The sequence below is a fragment of the Atractosteus spatula genome, chromosome 4 (genome assembly GCF_055471065.1).
Source record: "Atractosteus spatula isolate fAtrSpa1 chromosome 4, fAtrSpa1.hap1, whole genome shotgun sequence".
Lineage (NCBI taxonomy): Eukaryota > Metazoa > Chordata > Actinopteri > Semionotiformes > Lepisosteidae > Atractosteus > Atractosteus spatula.
Window position 1 is genome coordinate 1,405,160 of NC_142709.1, and position 18,427 is coordinate 1,423,586.

An 18,427-nucleotide genomic window follows, 5' to 3' on the forward strand; every position below is an offset into this window, starting at 1 on the left:
AGGAAACCAGAGCCCCCAGAGGAAACCCATGAAAACACAGTGAGGACATACAGACTCCACAAAGACAACTCCCCAGATCTAAACTTGAACCCAGAGCCCCTGTGCTGCAAGGTAGCAATGCTAACCACATTGCAATATTCACCACGACTAATACATAATTATTTGATATTGTAGATATTTCACTGTACACATTATGTTGCAGAAGCTAAAATGTCCAAGCTGACTAACTGTTGCCAATGCAGGCTAGATACCCTGTACTTTGTACAAGATCATTTTCACATATACACAAAAAAGATGAAGTCTATTAAAACGTACTTCTGTGTCATGACAGCAGTAGTGGTTAGGACCCTTGGGCCCTGTATCTGGAACACTTTGGGGTTAAAGCCTTGGTGGAACACTGAGCAAGATTCTTCACTCTTATTGCTTCACCAACATTACCCACTGTGTGAATGGGTACACATGGTAGGTTGTTTTGAATAAAAGTGTCAGATGAATACATTCTGCAACTTTTCATCTTTTTATGGTATAAAGATATTCAATTATTTCACTAAACAGTTTCTGTCTTAATTCCATTTTTCCTCTTCTCACAGAAAAACATGAATTGGCAGTTCAATTACAATCTCATTTTAAGCTTAATGAGCTCTTTGCACCTTTTCAGTTGAAGTTTTGACAGAGACACTGTACAGAAACAGCCCTTGTTAAGGCAGCTAAATGTTTGCAGAGGGTGTCTTTCTCTAGATCACATAATATTCTTCTCCTTCTGTACTTACAGTACATGCAGCTTTTGATACTGTCAGTCACACAGTCTGATGGACCATCTAGGCACTGCACATTTTTTGCTGGTTTGGCTGCTTTTTGGCTATGAGGAGCCAATTAACTCATCATGATAGTTTTAAAATTTGATGTTGTCTACTTGCAAAAGGTTTGCCATAAACTTCTGTGCTGAGATCTTTATTATTTAATGTTTGTATGTTGCATCTTGGTCAGATAATTCATGCCATGGGTTTCAGTAGCATGCTGAGTATACTCAGATCAACTTGCATCAATCAATTAGGCATCAATCAATCAGAACCTTTGGAGAAGTACTGGACACACAGATTCAAAGAATAAAATTATCCTCACAGGTTCCCAACATTATCTTAGCAAATTTAATGACTGAGGTTTTGATGTTGTTGATGATAATATCCAGGTCTTGATGGACATTGATGTTATATGTGATCACATGTTGTCATTTAAATATTATGTTAATAATATCACAGGGATATCTTTCTTTTGTGCCATATTGTTTGGCTAAAAATCCGACTCTGTTTGATATTCGTACATTATCATAAACTATTGTAATTCAAGGATATCACATAAGGTACTAAACAGTTTTTAATATGTCCAGAGGTACAGTATGTGGCTCATGTGATAACTAAAAGTTAACATATAAACCTGTATCAGCACATAACTCAAATCATATGTAAACTGTAAACCCTAGAGTGGAATTTACACTATTAGTATTACTGTTCAACAAATAACCAAACTCCAGGTTACAAACTTATTGCATGAGTATAGTAAACCCCTGAGACCTGCTGATTTAAACTCCCTGATTTCATCATAAACCTTATTCTAATTAAGATTGAACCTGAGTAAAACTTTAATCTCAAGAACTGATGTTTTATTCAATGGTATAGTTAAGAATTGACCCTGGGATATTAATTTATCTTTTTATTATTCAACTATATGAGGCAAGTAATTTATAGAATACCCAGTAGTTTTATTTTAAATCTTTTCATCATCTAACACACTGTTGTAACCTCTGACTTTTGTTCACTTGTCTAGAAATAAAAAGTTAAAAACAGTGCCAAGTCATTTACATTTTCTTCATAAATGTAATATGGGTGTTTTACTTCAGAAGTACAACAGACCATAAAGAAAGTTCAACAGATTATTCTCTGTTGTAGCTCTTTCTCTGGTGGTTGTCAGAGGGATATTGATTTCCTTTATTAGCTTTTCAGGGTCTTGCTGCAAACACTGTGATTAAAACTGCTGAATTAAGAGCACTTTTATCACCAATGCTATTATTGTGTGCTTTCTAGACTGACAGTGGCCAGCTGTCCCCTGACACCTCTCAACCATATGGAGTCAGACAGTTCAGAAGAGTTTTATCAGTCTTTACATCATGCAGAGCAGACCTTCAGGAAAATGGAGAGCTACCTGAAGCAGCAACAGCTCTGTGATGTTATATTGATTGCCGGAGACCGCAAGATACCTGCTCATAGGTGAGGCATTTGTTTGTGAACTAGGAACTTGGACATTAAACAAAACCAAAGCTATTGAATTAGAACTGTTCAATTATGCATGCAATGGCTACCACTTCTTAAGTTCTACATACACATAAATATTTTTGATGTTGTTTAAGTTTATTCTAAAATAATTTCAAACTTAAGATTTGAGAATTATGGGGGAAACACGTTAATTGTTCTAGTTCTAAATTTCACCAGAAAATCAAACATAACAGAGAGCAGGGATAAAACATAGAACATGACAGTTATTTCTAAATAACACTGTGGTAAATAGAAATTAATAATTGCATAAGATAGAATCAGAAATCATCAAAGTGTGCCAATGAATACTGCACGTCAAAGAAGCAAAAGACTTCTTGGGTACAACAGGATTGTTCAGACCTGGCAGTGTTCCTTAACAGATAATTTCTACACAGTTTTCATCAACATGACTGTAAATGTATTGTGACATACTGTAAACAGAAAATTACAGTGAATATAAATATCCAGATACAAATAATATGTATCATAAAATGATTGTTTCTCACATAAATCAATATCCAGGCTGCTCTGCTAGAATACTATTTCTTCACAATGGAAGTGAATCATTTGGTATGCCACCAGCATCAAAGATGCCATTTAAAGAATCCTTGGACATCTTATCTTTTGACAGACACTTGTGACCTTTATTAGCAATCTCAGTGGTTTTAGTTTGTGTCCTCATGAGTTTCAATTTAAGCTTTTCAGATATTTGAGATTAAATCAACATCTTAGGTCAAGATAAGTGCAACATAGTATTCCCATCATAATTTGTACAAGTTACATGGCTTTGTGTTTTAAATAGAGACTCAGTAGTGCTACGTGCCTAGGTTGTGAGGTGTTGTTAGTTTTATATGTGTTCCAGGTTTCTTGATGAAATGATGCATATGCAGTTTATGTATATAAATAAAATATACTGTATCAAATCAATTAAAGGAGACATTTAAAGTTTTCATAAAATATGTTAAAGATAACAGATGATTTACAAAATGTTTATGTATTGTATGGATAATAAACCATAAAATTACAGTTATTTTTAAATGGCCAAGAATATATTTTTCTAACTAAGAATATACTGTATATACAGTATGTTCAATATGAACTATATAACAGAGAACTCTGTATAGAAAATATTTTTTCTAGCCCAAAACAGAAAATTGTGTTGTTAGTTCATATGTTTTGTAGTCTTTACTGTAGTGCTTGAACACTACATTACATTTAAATTTCAATATAATTCAAGTTAAATGTCTTTTATTGTTCTTTTCAACTCATACTAGCAAATATATTAAAAATAATATAATGAAAAGGGGTCTAAACTGCATTTAAAAAATTTTCACATTTTTCACATTTTTGCTGAAGTAGATTAAAAGAAAAAATATAGGGAATATTTTTTGCTCCTTTTCAAATGTGAATTTAAAGAAATTTATCATCCTCTTAATCCAACAAAATTATTTCTAATTTGGCCTAAGAAGGAGTGCAATTGCCCTTTCTGTTTGTGCAAATATTCAATAGTGTAATTAAAGAATTCATGTTGATCACATCGAAATCTGTCTTACTGGGTATCTACTATGGTAATAAATGGGCTAACTAAAACTATTCATAATCGGGACATGACTTCAGTACTCTGTAAATTGCAAGTCTAGTGTGGATTTTAGAGTTCTATTGCTCACCAATTGGCCAAACTCCAGATAACAAACCTGCTCTCTATGAAATTGAGACTTTTAGCGTTTTCCTGGTCAAGTAAAATAATGGTCTGCATAGAGCATATCTTAAGGCGTATTTAATGGGGAGAGCTCAACTCTTAATCTGAGACCTGCTGATTCAGGGCTTCCCACTCTACTGAGCACTTCATGTGATATGTTTTACAAAAAATACATTAAAAGCTAAATAAAACTCATGGTTTTAAGAGTCAGTTAACCATGTTATTTTCTCATTTATGTGTTTTATGTGTGCAGACGGTACAGCTTTAAAGCATCTTGAAAAGTGCTGTAATTATATCAGCAATTATAGAGATATTTTGGATCATCATGTACTTTTAGCATCAGACTCTGAACTGTCTCGTTGATTCACTTGCAGGCTCGTTCTAAGCGCTGTGTCAGACTACTTTGCTGCAATGTTTACAAGTGATGTTTGTGAAGCCAAACAAGAAGAAGTCAAAATGGAAGGGATTGATCCATCTGCCCTGTGGGATTTGGTGCAGTTCGCTTACACTGGTATTTTTTCTAATTTACATTCTACTAATTAAAGCAGCTTTCTACCATAAACCTTTCCTTGAATCAAAATGAAATTTAACATAATATCAAACGCAGAGATGCGGGGGGATGTGGATATTGTATGGAACAATTAAAAATTCCTTGAAGGAATTATTAACACAGATGTGACTATTGTATCTTATTCTAAATCTGAGCTAGGATTAGGGACATACAAACAGACAAATCTCATAATGCCAGTACAAAAAACATGTTTATAAAGCTTTTCTTCGAAGAAAAGTGATTATGGAGTAATTTAAATTCTGGACATTGTACAAGCTGAAACATCATTAGAAAAACAAAGCATGTTCTCTGCAATGAAAAGGTAACTTTGACAGCCTTAAATAGTAGTAAATTCCACACATTTGTGTAGCCAAAACAAGCTCATTATTTATTTCAATAATGTTACAGTAGTTAGATTGATATTTAGAATCAATACCATACATACAATAACCCAATAATTATATATATAGGATGGCAAGGATATCATTTATGTGTTTATAAAAAGATTTATAGTAATTCTTATATTGTTTGAATGATAGAAATTTCTATTGTCCATTTCTATAATAAAATATTCTTAGAATGTGAAACCAAATTAATTCTTATTGGGATCACTGCTGTTACTACAAATTGTATTATTAATGTGTTTTTGGCCATTTATAGAATAGGCAACATCACATATTGAAAGTTTGTTATCAAATGGCTGAACAAACATATAAATGGGATATACTAAAAATTGATATTTGACATAGTCACAACATTTCTAAAGTAACTAAAATGTAATAGTTTACTTTATTGATGCATATACTTTATCCAGAACAAAGGCAAATTGAAACAAATTTGTTGTTGAGTTAATTCAACCACTTACCGTCTAGGTATGTTTGAATCAATAGGAGCCCATTATAAAATATTGATTACTGCCTTGTAAATCAGGATCTGTCTCTGTTCTATAAAGTGTAATCTGACACTAATTTTTTAATTAAAAAAAAAGAGATGAAGAGAGAGCTATGTGCCTGGTTTTCACTCCGCTCATCCATTTTAACCACACTTTCCGTCCACAGGATACAGCTACGTGCTCTTTGCTCTTTGGCAATACAACAAACAAACTGACCTACTGTATAAGACACAGCTGTAAGATATAAAAGTTTTGTAAACAAGGAGTTCTGTACACAGCTGATATGCACCAATATGTTATACACCCTGTCCATTTTGTAGTTTACTTTTGCTGAAGAGTTTCAAACAACATCACTACATAAAGACATTAATAATGGCAGGGTATATTTGGTCAAACAGTACAGTGTGTGAGCAGTGGTATACACTCAGACCTATTTTACACACCAGCAAAAAATGGTAATATATTAATTATACATAATGTCATACGTACAGTATGTGCATTCATATAGATTATACAGTCAAACTGATGCCTCTTTTCAGGCTCTTGGATGGATCTCGGCATTATATAGAAAACCAGTGCAAGAAAGTGTTTTCTTCAAGCGTACTGTATGCAAAGAATGGGTCAAAACACAATAGTTCAAGTTCAAATTTATTGTCATTATACTCAAACACAGGTACAGTATATAATATAACTAAATGCTATTTAGCTAGCTTTCAGATGGTAAGTAGTACAAAAAACATCAATACAATTGTATAAGAAAAGAAAAACAGAGACAACAGGCAAAGTGCAAAACAATACGTCAACAGAATGAAATAAAGGATACAAAATTATGGGGAGTGAACATCTTGACATGCGAGGTGAAGGTAGATTTCAATGTGTGTTTGAGTTTTGATAAAGAGAGAATAAAGGCTTTTTTTCTTTAAGTAAATAAAGGTTTTCCTCAAGTTTGCATAGCAGAAAGTTTCTCAATAGTGCGATTTAGCGGTTGATAGTGTCGGTTAGTACAGTACATTTTTCAATAAAAATGTTTATATTTATAGGTCAGAAGTCTGTAATATACAATATTATACATTTATATTATTATTTCTAAATTTTGATCCGCCAAATAGTTTTTGTTACTGTACACACCCACACAGGGGGAGTATGAGGAGGTGTGAATAGCTCTGATACATCTGCCTTAAGGCCATTCATTTTTTTTTAAAATTCAAGTACAGGAGGTTCAGTATTGATTGGAGGAGAGAGCATCACTGCAGGGCTCACAGTTTCACCTGAAACAGACAGACCTCATCTTACACTCAGGCAAGCATCTTTACTGGAGTTTCATAATGGCTAACACCAGTTTCAGAAAATCATAGAATTACTGATTACAGTCACCCAATGTATAATAATAATAATAATAAGAAGAATAATAATAAAAATAATAATAATAACGAGTATTATTATACACAATTCATTACATAATTATAATATATAATATAATAACTATTATTATTTTTCAAAAGTCTGCATTTATTAAGAGCAGGTTTAGATTAAAATGTACACCTCAAAGACCTTGAGGTTTTGTCCTGCATAATGTTTGCAATAAAGGGTGAAATTCCTAATGGAATGGAAATCCATGTATCAGGAAGAGAACAGCAAAAGGCTCTAGTGATTGCAGAAACCTAGCTGTGGAGTTATGAATGCATGTTGGATTATTTCTACATCCATTACAGCAAACATATTTCAACCTAGCTGGGTTTCTGATACAGCAAAATGTAGTTTTCACAAAATAATTTTAATTTACCTCTAAAGGTAAATTACTCTAAATAGAGCCCAGATTCCATTTTCTTTGCTCTGGTAGATGGTGCAATATTTTAGCAAATGTTTGATTAATGGGCCAGAGTGTGCCTATCAAAGTGTGCCAAAATCCCAGTTTTATCTGAATTTAATTTCAGATTGAAGCAATCTATGCATTATTCTGAATTACATACTCAGTAAGAGTGTGGATGACTAGCGCTGCCTGTGTAAAAATGAACATTATACTCAAACATTATAAAACATAAAGGACCAAGACTGGAACTCTAAGAGCACCAAGCTGCACATAACTCATTTCAGAGTACAGTTTCCCTCTGACCAAAATGTTTTGAAACCCATCCAAAACTATCAGAAAAGTGAGTGCAAGACTGCAAGCAAACTAACAGAATAAAATGATCCATTATAATAAATCTGTCAGAAAGATCTAAGAAAATTACAAGTAACGAAGGCACTTGCTGTACTATGATGTAAATGATGTAAATGAAGCCAAGACTAAAATAAGCTTCTCTAGCAAACCAGTTACTTGATCTCCTTAGTATATTAGTCAGCAACTTGTTTTTCAAGAATTTTAAAACAGGTAAACTAGATTGTGACAGGTTTCCTTCCAAATAGGTGGCTCATGAGGTCTGAACATATACTGCACAACACATGATGGACAGCAGCACACAATATAAAGGGGTCTTTATTCATACACATATTCTATAAACACCAACAAAGATTCACTTTAAAACTCGTGAGTCCCTTTATAAATTATTCCCTTGTGAGAATGTGGCTCTTAGCCCTTTACCAATTAACTAATTGGATAGAGATAGAGAACTTTACAGCCTCTAGTGGTGCAGTAGGTAGCTGAAAATACTATCCTCTTTACAGCTAGTCAACAACAGTCATAGAGGTCAGTACCAGGCTTAAACTTCAAAGGAAAGTGTATTGTAAGAGTAGCAATAAAATATTAAAGGAGCCTGTATCCCCTGCATACATCATGGCTCGGATATGGATTTGAATCTGGGTGATGTCATTAGCCTTTTAAACAAGGGGGGAAAGTAGCCATTATTATTATTATTATTATTATTATTATTATTATTGTCAGATGGCCTTATGTGTGGTGAACTTATACATACTGTATAAGTTGTGTATTTTCTGTCAGTACAGTACAGAGAACACCACAGATACTGCATGACGTACAGTAGATGATTAGCTCTCGGCTGCAAGGCCCCATAGTGCTCGCTGCATGTTGAAAGAATTTTTGTGTGGTACTGTTTTCTTGTACTGGAGACGATCTCCCTGTCGATTCAGTACATGGCCCTGGATTGTGTTGACACCTTAAAATTCTCACCAGTCTTGATGAGGATTTTTCTTTGCAGCACTGATATTGAGCCGTTTTTTTTTCTCCTTGCAGAAACTCAGCTCTTATTAACTATTGACTCTGGATGATTTGGTATCTTTCCAAAATCAGAACTGCAACTGTCTGTGGTTGTACAGAGTGTTGTACAGAGTTAGCAATAAAATCTTTCATGATTGCATATTGATCTCTTTCTTCACATAGTTTTACTGTATGTTTACAGTGCATGAGAAGTGTGACGCTCCCAGGGTTAGCCTGACAGAAAGAAACAGGCCAGAGGCTCTGGCGCTTGTTGGCAAGACATTTATTAGAGACGCTGAGGAGGGGTAATACACACAGGGACAGGGGAGATACAGCACTGCACCACGCCTACACAGACACAGAAGGGAAGAGGGCGTCTCCATCCCTCGTCCAGCCCAACAGCCACCGTTCCCAGCCTGCCTTGCATGCGCGATGGCTACAGTGCCCCACGTGGGCGCTACAGAATATAAAGCATACATGTAAACAATACATGTGTGCTTCTGTGTGGGAGAATCTTGAGCATTAAATCGGAAAGGGTTTGTGAGCCTGCCTACTAAGCCAAACAGGATATGACCTACAGTCAGTTTTCTTTATGAACCTGGAAGCTAAAAAAATAAATGGGATCCTATCTTCCTATTAAAAAAAATAAAATATACAGTAACACACTGAACATGAAGCCCTTTTTTTAACTGACAGATTCTCTATACGGGAAATCAATGTTTCCTAAATACCAAAGAATTGCCAGCTCTCTTAACAAGGATCAAACACATAACTTGAACAAGATCTTTACGGATAATCTAGAGGAACACTTTTCTCCTTTCTCTGTTCTGCCGTCTTCTCTCTCCTCTCCATCTTCCTGTCTCTCGCCATGTCCTCTGTCTGTTTGATGTTTTCCAGGACTGATGAAACACTTGAGTATTTTACCTAGTAATTACTGTAATTAATCAAGGTAAACTAGAGGAAAAATAAATTATACTGTACCAGCCACTTTTGTTTCATGTGCAGTATCCATTTTCTAATATCTATACAATTTAGAGCTTACGGTGGCTTAGTAATATATGATTTTCAATAACCTGAGATGAAGATTTACACAGTAATTAAAACACATGCAAAGCAGATAACATTGCAAATAGATCTGAGTAACATCTAAAAACAACACTCACTTGACAAAAATGTTTATTACCAATCCAAACAGCTTTACCAGGTTTTGACAGTACTAAGATAAAGTTTTTTTTTTGCTTTCAGGTGGTTTGTAGCTGGTGTCTGTCTGCAACAGCTTACTGATTGGTTAGTTGGTGAATAAAATCGCATTGTTTGTAGACTGTACTGTTCATATCCTACAAAAACAGCCCAGCACTGACCACAGCATCCATTATCCGGCATTTAAGAAATATTAATTCTATCAATTTTCATTAGAAAGACAAGATGGAGGAAAATAATGCCCCACTTGTTCAGTGTATCAACATAGTGGAACCAGTGGTACTTCGCCAGATCAACACCAAGGAGGCCTCAAGGTTTTGCAGTGGTAAAAAAAAAAACTGCCATCCTACCTTCCACACCAAATAAGGCGGGTGTGAAATAAACCTGAACTAGTCTTGAAGACCCTGATTTAGTCTTTCATCGTGTGCTTGTAGGGTGCCTCGAGCTGAAGGAAGACAACATTGAAAACCTCTTGGCAGCTGCCTGTCTGCTGCAGCTCTCGCAGGTAGTTGACGTTTGCTGTCACTTCCTCATGAAGCTGCTGCATCCATCCAACTGTCTTGGGATCCGGGCTTTTGCAGATGCTCAGGGCTGCCTTGAACTCATGAAGGTGGCACACAGCTACAGCATGGTGAGAAACTGACTCAGCGCACGCTACTTAATTTATTTCCAGGCTTCTTTCTCGTTTTTTACATAGCATTATTAAAATCCCGAAATTACTGTAGTTCAATAGAAAAATACCAGTGCAGCATATATGGTACACGAGAAAAAATGAGATATTCTTTCGGATCGCAGCTTGACACAGCTTATTTGCTGAACTGCAAATTGTCTTTGAAATGTTCCATATTCCATATTAACTGCTGCTCCTAAACAAATCCATCAACTCATTTGCAGTTAGCTTTGCCCAGCCAGGGTAGCAGCACCAAACAAATCATATGAACATTTTTATGGACATTTGTCCTTTCTGAGTCGTTAATAGTGTTAAAATAATTTAATGCATTTAGTTCTTAGCCATGGATTCTGAAGTTTATGCTCAGGGAAAGTTCATTTTAATTATAGGATGCTTCATTAATTGTGTTAGAAATCCCCTTTGTAGAGAGATGTAGTTTAAAGAACACATCTGTTTTATTTTGTTCTTTGAGGCTAATGCACAGGTAATGATATGCCAAGGGTTGTAAAAGTGTTTAAAAGTTTCTGTAACATTTTTTTAGTTGTTTTTTTTAATGGTTGAATATTTCAAGGAATGTTCCGCTTCCTGCCTTCCTGCCTTTTACATAAATACTGTATACTTAGCACAGAAAATCTTATATTGGCCTAGAGAGTGTCTAACAACTAACCAAATGAAAATTAAAAAGTAATGCAGTTATAATGTGATATAATCCAATACCCACTCTCTAGTGACAAAAGGACCAAACTAATTTCTCTCAGTTTTTAATACAAATCTATACCCAATAGATTTACCGTGCAGAAGCTTTAAAATTAGTATTTGGATTCACGACAACAGAGGCATTTTAAAATAATTTACTGTATCTCTCAGTGTAGAGAGTGAAAGCAATGTCTTAATTTAATCTTTAATCCAGTACTCATTTGCGTCATATTTTTTCTGAATTTTTTTTTGCAAGAATAATGAATCCATTTGTACAAGACCAAACTGTGTAGATACTCATGTTTAGTTTAAAATGATTTAGTCCCATTTGAAATGTTTCCTCTGAACAATTTTAATGCAGATTAAATTCACCATGAGATTTTGTATCTAAATGTAATAGATACAACTGAAAAGCATTAAATAATTTTAAAGCAATTATGCGTAATGTAATACTTTAACATAACTTCCTATTTCAAAATTAGAATTATGGTTTACTTTACGATTACACTTATTAATATGTGATAATAACAACATGAACATTCATCACTGTATTTTGTAGGAAATAAATATTCAGCTATTTTTTTTTCTTAGTATAGCTTTAAAAACATGTGTAAATACATACTGAGAGGCAGAACAAATGAGTTTTGACTTTTTAATACCTCTAAGTGGTTCTAAAACATTATAATGTACTGTATATGCAAGACTATTGTCTGCATTGCTCCCTACATTTTTAAAGAGTAGTGGATATCATTTTATTTAAAGATTCATCTGCAAACCATATGTTTGTTATTCATGAATTAAATGCTATCATTTAAAGCTTATTAACTTGCCTTACCTTTATCCATTAATAAAGCATATTTCAAGTTTCACTAATGGCAATATTTACCATGGATGTGGATCAACCAACACTCATCCAATGTTTTTCAGTAATATTATAATAATACACAGTTTAAAGACAATCCTTCAAAATGAAGTGTTACCTTAAAGTGTTTAATATATTTTTAGTTTTACATAGATTTTAAGTAACATACCTGTACAGCTCACACCAGTGCAATAAATCACCTCAATAAACTGCAGAGGTCTAAAAAAGCATTAATCCATCAGATTTCATGCACCCTAAAACATTGTTTTTATGTTGACTGAAGAATAATGGCTCTTTTGGTGCCATTCAATACTTTCATAGCCTTAATAGATGATAACCTAGCAGAGATACTGTATAAATTATACCCCCCCCCCCGTTATTCCTATTTTGATGGCAATAAATCCAGTTTTGTTTGCATTTGAAGACTGCTTTGTGGGAGTTTCTTTTCTTTTGAGCCAAACCTGGTCACTTGGCTGGTGACAAATGCATAAAAAGGACTGCCAATTAATTCTGGTATATTTGTATAGCATGTTTCAATTTCATCTTATGCTCTTTGTTTTGTACATGATTGTAATATTTTTTTGGCTTGTTTAACAACTCAACTCCTTAAGGCAAGCTTTATCATCAGTTTATTTTCAACATTGTTTTGATAAAATTCTTTAGACAAGCCTTTCCCTTGTCCAAATACTTCAATTGTGTAATGTAACCTCCTTAATACAACATATTCTGTACTGTAAAATACTCTTAGATACTATGTGATTTAGAATTATTACTATCATTATTTATTGTACAAAGTGTATATACTTTTGAGTATGTATTTATAGAATTATATCACATTACTTTATATACAACGTACTGAGTATTCTTGAAATTTGAATTCTAGCTTTAAAACATCAAATTTTATGTACATTAAAACTATAGTTGACACAAGCACTTTTATTCAGTTATAAATTTTATCATGGGTGTGATAAAATTAAACAATAGAAAGGTTATTTATGTTGTTTAAGGTTTCATGATCACATAAAAATCAGACTGTGACACATAATAATAATAATTAATTATTATTATTATTCTTGGCACTGAGCTTAACTTGAAGAACAAGATGCAAGCAATTAACAGCTTAGCAGTGCCCGTGCCGCAGTACAGCTTTGGAATCATTGATTGGAGAGAGCAGGAAATCTAGGAGATGGATAGGAAGACCAGAAAATTGCTAACAAAGTTTGGTATTCTCCACCCAAGAACCGATGTAGATCGAATATATATACCTAGGAGCAGTGGTGGCCGTGGGCTCACTGAGCTGGAAACCGCATACAAGAGCACAGTTGTCGGCCTAAGCGAGTACATCAAGCAAGGATCCAACAAACAGGCTCATAATAAGACATGAAAAAACGAAGAAATGCTCTGGTCAACATCGGCGAGGAAATTCCTAATGCAAGAAATTGTATAGGGTTAATAAAGTGATATTATTAAATCAAAAGCCGATACATCAATCCTGAAATCAGCTCCCATACAACAACATCTAGTCGGCAGTCCATCAAGAGTAGGATGAAGGCTTTGCTCACTGAAGAGAAAATCAGCAAACTCTTGTCGAAGCCACTCCACGGTCAGTTTTACAAACAGACTTTTAACAGTTTATGTTGATAGAAAACTAACCTTTGGATGGCTACAAAGCTCTGGCCTAAAATGACAGTCAGAGAGTCTTATCACAGCAGCTCAAGATCAGGCACTGGACACTCGCTATGATCAGAGGAATATCCTCAAGACGGATGTGGATGGCAACTCCCGGTTGTGCCACCAACAAGAGGAGCACATCAGCCACATTGTTGCTAGATGCTCTATGCTAGCGCCGAAAGAATATACGCATCGGCACAATAGAATAGCTAGCTACCTGCACTGGTCAGTGCTTCAGGAGCTTGGCCTACCAGTGCCTGATCACTGGTACAATCACCAGCCTAAAAAAGGTTGTGGAGAAGGGGAACATCACCACCGTGTATGACCGATCATACCATTGGAGCCAACGGACCAGACATCATCCTCCATGATCGGAGCAAGAAGCGATGGTTTCTCATCGATGTAGCTGTTCCAGATGACTCAAATGTCTATCTTAAGGAGGCCGGAAAATTAAGCAAATACAAGGACCTTGAGATTGAGATACTGCGCATGTGGAGCACAAAGGCACGTGTGATCCCAGTCGTATTTGGAGCTCTTGGAACTCCTCGACTCGTAATTCAAAAGTACCCCGATGAGCTGCAGGCTCAGGCACAGGAGACCACTCTCCTCGGAACAGCCCATATACAGTACTCCATCGGACAATAGCGATTCCTAAACAGAGAACATACAGTAGATTTGGATTCTCTGACACTGGTTATGAATTTTCAACAGCCTGCATTATCTTGTCTGCTGGATTTCCTGATGTTTATGTTGTAATAAGAGTTTGGGAGAAAACAAAATCGGAAAACAACCTTATGGATTCACATAATATTATCTTGGCAAAATGTGAAATCCCATTTCAAAAACTCATGACAGAATATTTTGAAATCCCTTTCTTGCTGTGATATTGAAGAGAGCAGCACTCAAGGTGAGATGATATAACTCAGCACAAGATTAAATAGGTGAGTTGTTGGAGGTGATACAGTAGGTGAGAGAATATTACCAGATAAAGGTCAGAAGAAGTCATTTGTAAAAAAAATAGCTTAATATCCTACATTGCAAAACTGGCCTTGTACCCCCCCTTTCAATGTAACCCTGCCCCGAAGCAATCCTTTAGATCAGCATACCTGTGTATCAGTAATGGCTGAGTAGGAGGGTTATTTACTTCAGTCCACATTGGACAGAACCAGGAAGCAACCGTGGGGTGGAAAGGAGGAGGTGAAACAAAAATGCTCAATGTTGTCATTATTAGAATTTGCAAGTAGCTCATACAGTGGAAGTAGCTTTATATATCCTTCCTTCACACTCATTGGATGCTCTTGATTGATGGCAAATGAGCGCCATGTACTTGTCAGTGAAGCAAAGAGGTAAGGGAAAAGGGAGGAGAGGTGGTATGTACTGCACTGTAGCTCTTCATGTGGACAAACGGGGAACTGAACCCTCCGCCTCTCTCAACTGGCGACAACAAGCAGCAGGAGAGGGGGAGCCCTCCTTGGACAAGCTGTTCTGGGAGCACGAGGTGAGGAGGGATGGAAAAGTAAAGGATCAAGAACAGTGGTCAGAGCGCGAGGGGGGAGCTGAAAGAAAACATAGAGGGAAGTGAGAGGGGAAAGTCAGACTCCACAGGGAATTGAGCAGGAGGTCCAAGAGGTGGTGAAGAACATCAGTGTGGGACTGTAGAAGCGGGAGAGTAGCTGCACAGTGCGCAACTCAAGGCAGGAGAGAGCAGCAGAGACAAAGATCAGCCTGGGTGAAGAAATTGTTTTCCTCCTCATCCTAATGAATATGTTGTAACAAATGAATTCTGGAAAGGTGTAATTTGGATTAAAATTATCTTCACACACATATGAACAACCAAGGAATTAGAAGCTGCTTTACACAATTATTCTTTCTAGTCTTATGAAACAGCCAGTGCTAAGTAATATTAATTCCCACAAAACAATCAAATCAATAATTGTAGTCTTTTTAATGTTTAGTTGAGGCTTCTTATTAAAAAATGCAATCAAATACTTAATTTTAAAATCATTCAAATAATAGAATTCTGTTTTCTCCACAGGAACATATTATGGAGGTGATAAGAAATCAAGAATTCCTGCTGCTTTCTGCTGATGAAATTCTCCAGCTCCTTGCCAGTGACGATGTTAATGTTCCCGATGAAGAAACAATATTTCATGCCCTTATGATATGGGTGAAATATGACACACAAAGGTGTAAATATTTAAGTACTCTGCTTGCCTACATTAGACTTCCTCTTCTTCCAGCACAGGTAAATAATTTACTGCAAACAGGGTGAAGAAAAATGTTTCTAGAATTAAGACAGATCAGAATTTGTAGAACAAATGTTAAATTACAGCGTTTTATGCACAGTGGCTACATTTGACTAGCAGACTCCATGGACTCCATGGACGCTGAGAAAAACTATTCTATACATGAAAATCCATCTATAAATACTGTATATAATCATATGAATTACTACACATCTGTCATCATATATTTCTACTGAAGCTGCAAAGTTCTTTGTCGCAGTTGTAGGCAAACAATATTTGTCCAGAAATGTGGCTCCTTTATGGCTTGTAAAACAGATCTTATTCATGAGTTCAGTTAACTGATCAAAAGTGAAGTCTGTCCATGTTGTAGTCACGTTATAAACACCACCTATTATGTTTAACGTCTGTTAAAGTTGTTAATTTTATTAGTAGTAGTAAACAATTAGTAGGTTTCATGTTGCTAGTGTAAACACCTCTTTTTGAAAAAGAAGAAATATTTTCCAGCTTGCTATTTTATACCTCTGCTATTTTAAGAATAGCAAATAATATAGTGGGCAGTGCGGATGGCGCGGGGGGATTCAGACCTGGTGCTGTCTGGGTGGAGTTTGCATGTTATCCCCGTGTTCGTGTGGGTTTGCTGCAGGTGCTCTGGTTTCCTCACACAGTCCAAAAACATGCTGTTGAGTCAACTGGCTTCTGGGAACACTGGCCCTGGTGTGCTTGTCTGTGTGTGTGTCTGTGTGTCTGCCCTGTGAAGGAATGGACCGTTGTCCAGTGAATACACCACCTTGGGCGTGGTGTTTGCTAGGCTAGGCTCTGGCTCCCTCATGACCCTGAATTGGAAAAAGCACTCCAAAAATGGACGAATGGCTGGAATAGTATAACCCCCCCCAGTTACTGTGTACTGTAACTTTTGTGCTGGTTTACTAGATCCAGGACACTTGTGTTTTATTGGAACTTCCACATGAGCCGTCTCTTTTCCTAATAGCTCACACAGTGATTCCCGGAGAGCAATTCCCTTGTTGACTGTTAGATAGTGATTTTGAGGCCTTCAGATGCTTTCAGGAGGTGCTTCCTCCTGCGGTGGTCTTGACACAATACATTAAATCACTACACTTCAGTGTGGAACAGCACAGAGGAATGGAAACTGCAAAACTCATAATGGGGATCACAGGTGCTGACAGCCAAAGGAAGGAAAAAAACCCGCAAAAATAAGTGACATCTGAAAGAGAAAGGTCAAAACAAGTCTAGGCTACAGATTTAAGTCCTTGCTTTTTATTTCAAAATAGTAATTAAGAAAATGCATCACTGATGGTAGTGTTACACTGTAGTGAACTGAACGTATGCACCTTTTCAACACAACAGTTTTTTGAAGGTGAACAGAAAAAAAATGTTTACGTTACTTGTCTGTTGTAGTTAATGATCTTCTAGGCTGTTCTTGTCAATCAGCCACAGTGGTTCGTGGTCAATACTGCTGAGCCAAAGTAACTCCAGAACTGTCATTGAGTAGCTTAGCCTTGGACTGAACTAGTAGTAACCTTGAGGCAGTAACCCAAAGTCAAGGCTGAGATACCTCTGTGGAAATGACTTATGTATGTTATGTTTAACACACATACTGTAAGTCACCAAACCATCAGATAATGTTTACTGTACTTGAAAGATAAATTATGCATTATTTTAAAAACAAATGCAGATGATTTAATTATGAAACTAAAGTGTGCAGTTTGTAAAAGGCATGTAATGACACATTGACAGTTACATAGCCAAATGTGAGTGTCTTGTTTTGTCTTCTCCATACTTACTGTGCATTATGATTACTGATGTCTACACTACACATTTACTACGCATTAAAAAGATTGCGGTGAAAACTGTATTACTTCTTCTTCTTCCCTTTAATTGTAAGGCAGTTACTTCCCCAATTTAATACTGAATTTGTCTGCTGAAAGATCAGTGCATATTGGATCTTATATTGTAGACACATTGGTACAGTACATTGCAATTTTAGTAATGATTCTACCAAACAACTAAGATACAGTGCAACCAATTCTTTACATTAAAAAAGCAATTGAAATGTTATACATAAAATATTTACAATTAAAATGCCTATGTATTGGATGAATGAAAAACAGCATTATGATTTCTAATTATTCAACATATTGATTTCTAATTATTGAAGAGTATAACCCCACTATATAATTACAAAAGACTTTTACTACAATACTGGCAGAGCTCAATTTTATAGCTTTAATGATATTCTTAAGTGCCTGAAGGAATTTGTCTAGGCAGGAAGCAGTTTCTTTATTTTAAAGTTATTAGAAGGCTATAGTTTATGTTTCGATTTTTTCATTACCATCATTATTATGTCCATAGTGACTCACAAAGTCATGCCTCGTATAAAATGGATATTACAAGCATCAATCACTAGCTCTAGTTTTCTGTGCCTTTTTAAAGGGAGCAACTTTGTTAAGGAACTAAAGG

At 35.7% G+C, this 18,427-nt stretch overlaps 1 protein-coding gene across 1 annotated transcript in view; it reads left to right on the top strand.

Annotated features, from left to right (window-relative positions):
- The window catches only part of LOC148835582 (kelch-like protein 1), a 50,620-nt gene that overhangs the window by 12,973 nt on the left and 19,220 nt on the right, over positions 1–18,427 (top strand). The window contains exons 2-5 of the mRNA XM_088913122.1: positions 2,082–2,264; positions 4,383–4,519; positions 10,239–10,435; positions 15,739–15,948. Of these exons, the coding sequence (XP_088769248.1) occupies positions 2,082–2,264; positions 4,383–4,519; positions 10,239–10,435; positions 15,739–15,948 (727 nt within the window). The remainder of the gene's footprint in view (positions 1–2,081; positions 2,265–4,382; positions 4,520–10,238; positions 10,436–15,738; positions 15,949–18,427) is intronic.